This window comes from Lolium rigidum, chromosome 5, assembly GCF_022539505.1.
Source record: "Lolium rigidum isolate FL_2022 chromosome 5, APGP_CSIRO_Lrig_0.1, whole genome shotgun sequence".
Classification (NCBI taxonomy): domain Eukaryota; kingdom Viridiplantae; phylum Streptophyta; class Magnoliopsida; order Poales; family Poaceae; genus Lolium; species Lolium rigidum.
Window position 1 is genome coordinate 205,683,935 of NC_061512.1, and position 1,837 is coordinate 205,685,771.

The 1,837-nt window shown below is 58.5% G+C and overlaps 1 protein-coding gene across 1 annotated transcript; it reads right to left on the reverse strand.

The window, feature by feature from the left end:
* Positions 1-926: 926 nt before the first annotated feature.
* Positions 927-1,587, reverse strand: LOC124656979. Its single transcript, XM_047195624.1, has one exon. The coding sequence runs from the start codon at positions 1,434-1,436 to the stop codon at positions 927-929; it is 510 nt and encodes a 169-aa protein (XP_047051580.1). The 5' UTR covers positions 1,437-1,587.
* Positions 1,588-1,837: the final 250 nt, after the last annotated feature.

The following is a 1,837-nucleotide window of genomic DNA, read 5'->3' on the forward strand; positions in this document are numbered from 1 at the left end:
CCTGCTGCTGCCGCTCCTCCTCATGCATCTGTGATTCACCATGGAGAAGTAGGCGCTCAACTGGCCATGGGAGATGCCCGTGTTCATCGACCTAACCTAGCAACCGGACGATGACGAGTAGAGGGTTAAGGTTTGAAGTAGTTCGAGCATCTTGTGTTTTCCTTTTTTTTATCTATGTAAATTACTTTTTTTTCGAGTACTTCCTATGTAAAATATGTGATAAAGACTACGTACTCCGTACAATTTTGCGTCGGGTCACTAGGACGACCCCAGACCCAAACAGACGCATCACCGAAACAGCCCAATTTCACTTTGGGTAAAAAAGTATGGCCAGTTGATGATAATATTTTGTGTTGATGGTACCGCACGTGCAAGTGATACTGGACGAGATGACGAACCGGGAGACCGAGAAGCGGTTGTCCAGGTGCAGCGTGGACTCCGGAACTCCTTTGTCTGGTCGTTCACTACACTCGATCCGAGGAGTGGTCAGACGGGTGTCCTGGTGGAGGAGGAGAGGGAATAGTTGGAGACGAGAGCGAGGTGTTCTTCTCGGTGAAGAGCTTCCCCACGAGCCGTTCGGCGACCGTGGGAGTGCTTCCGGTGACTGCTAGCCGTTCGGGTTTACTGTGCCCAACACGGCGGCCGACTCGTGGAAATGGCGCAACCGGAGCAGCGGCAGCGACCTCGCCGCGAGCCAGGCTCCTGCTTACAATCACAACTCACAAAGTCACAAGATCACTGCTAGCACTACTATCAGTTACTGACAACACAAGCACTACAAACAGAAGAACTTCAATTTCTCAACAAAAAAATGAAGTAAACCCCCAAATCCTGGTATACAACAGGTGAAAGAAACTAGCTGCAGGGGAAGTAAAAAAGAAGACAGTGGGAAAGAAGAAGGGGACGGGGAGCGCGCGCGCGTCAGATCAGCCGCGGGCGTCGCCGTCGCGGCGGCCGAAGAGGAGCGCGGCGAAGCTGGCGGCGGCGCAGACCGCGGCGACGGCGTTGCCCTCGCAGAGCAGCACGCGGAGCGCGAGGCGCGCGATGTCGGCGGTGGCGCGGCGGCCCTCGGCGACCAGCGACCGGCGCGGCTTCCCGGCGAAGGCGAGCAGCACGAGCACGGTGATCCAGGTGACCAGCATGGCCGGCGCGGCGACGGCCAGCGCGGCGCCCATGGACAGCAGCCCGAACACGGCGCCGTACATCACGGACGCGTACAGCGCGGCCGGCCACACCCCGGCCGGGGCCGCGGCGGCGGCCGTGTAGTACCAGGCGCGCACGGACCCCAGCAGGCTCCAGGAGGAGGAGAGCAGGCCGGCGTAGACAGCCAGGAAGAGCGCCGCCCAGGTCCGGCGCTTGCTCATGGCCCGCAGCAGGAGGGACGTCCAGGGGGGCCACGCCGGCGGGCCCGGCTCGGCCGCGTCCTGATCCGCCATGGGTCGAGCTCGGATTCTTGCTCTGCTCGATTCCGCGGTGGTGATTTGGGGGCTTTGCCGGTGGGATGTGCTCTGGGTTTACTTGCCTGCTCGGGGAAGGCAAGCCTGGGATGCCGAATCGCTTCTTTGCTTTCTCTGCTGCTCATCTCCTTTTTTTTTTCAGTGAGAACTTTTACAGGTGGTGCTCGTCCTCTTTCATTTCTTTACTACCTCGGGTTTGTTTTTTCGGGAAAGTACGAAGTTCTGGAACGGGTTGGGCCAGCACGACACGAGCCCGTTGTTCCTCGGGCCGCGTCGGGATAAGGCCAGCCGGCCGGGCGCCGGCATGGATTCCTCTCCTTTATTTTTATTTTTTTGGCATTAGATACCTCCCCTCCATCTTCATGGATCGATTCTTAAAC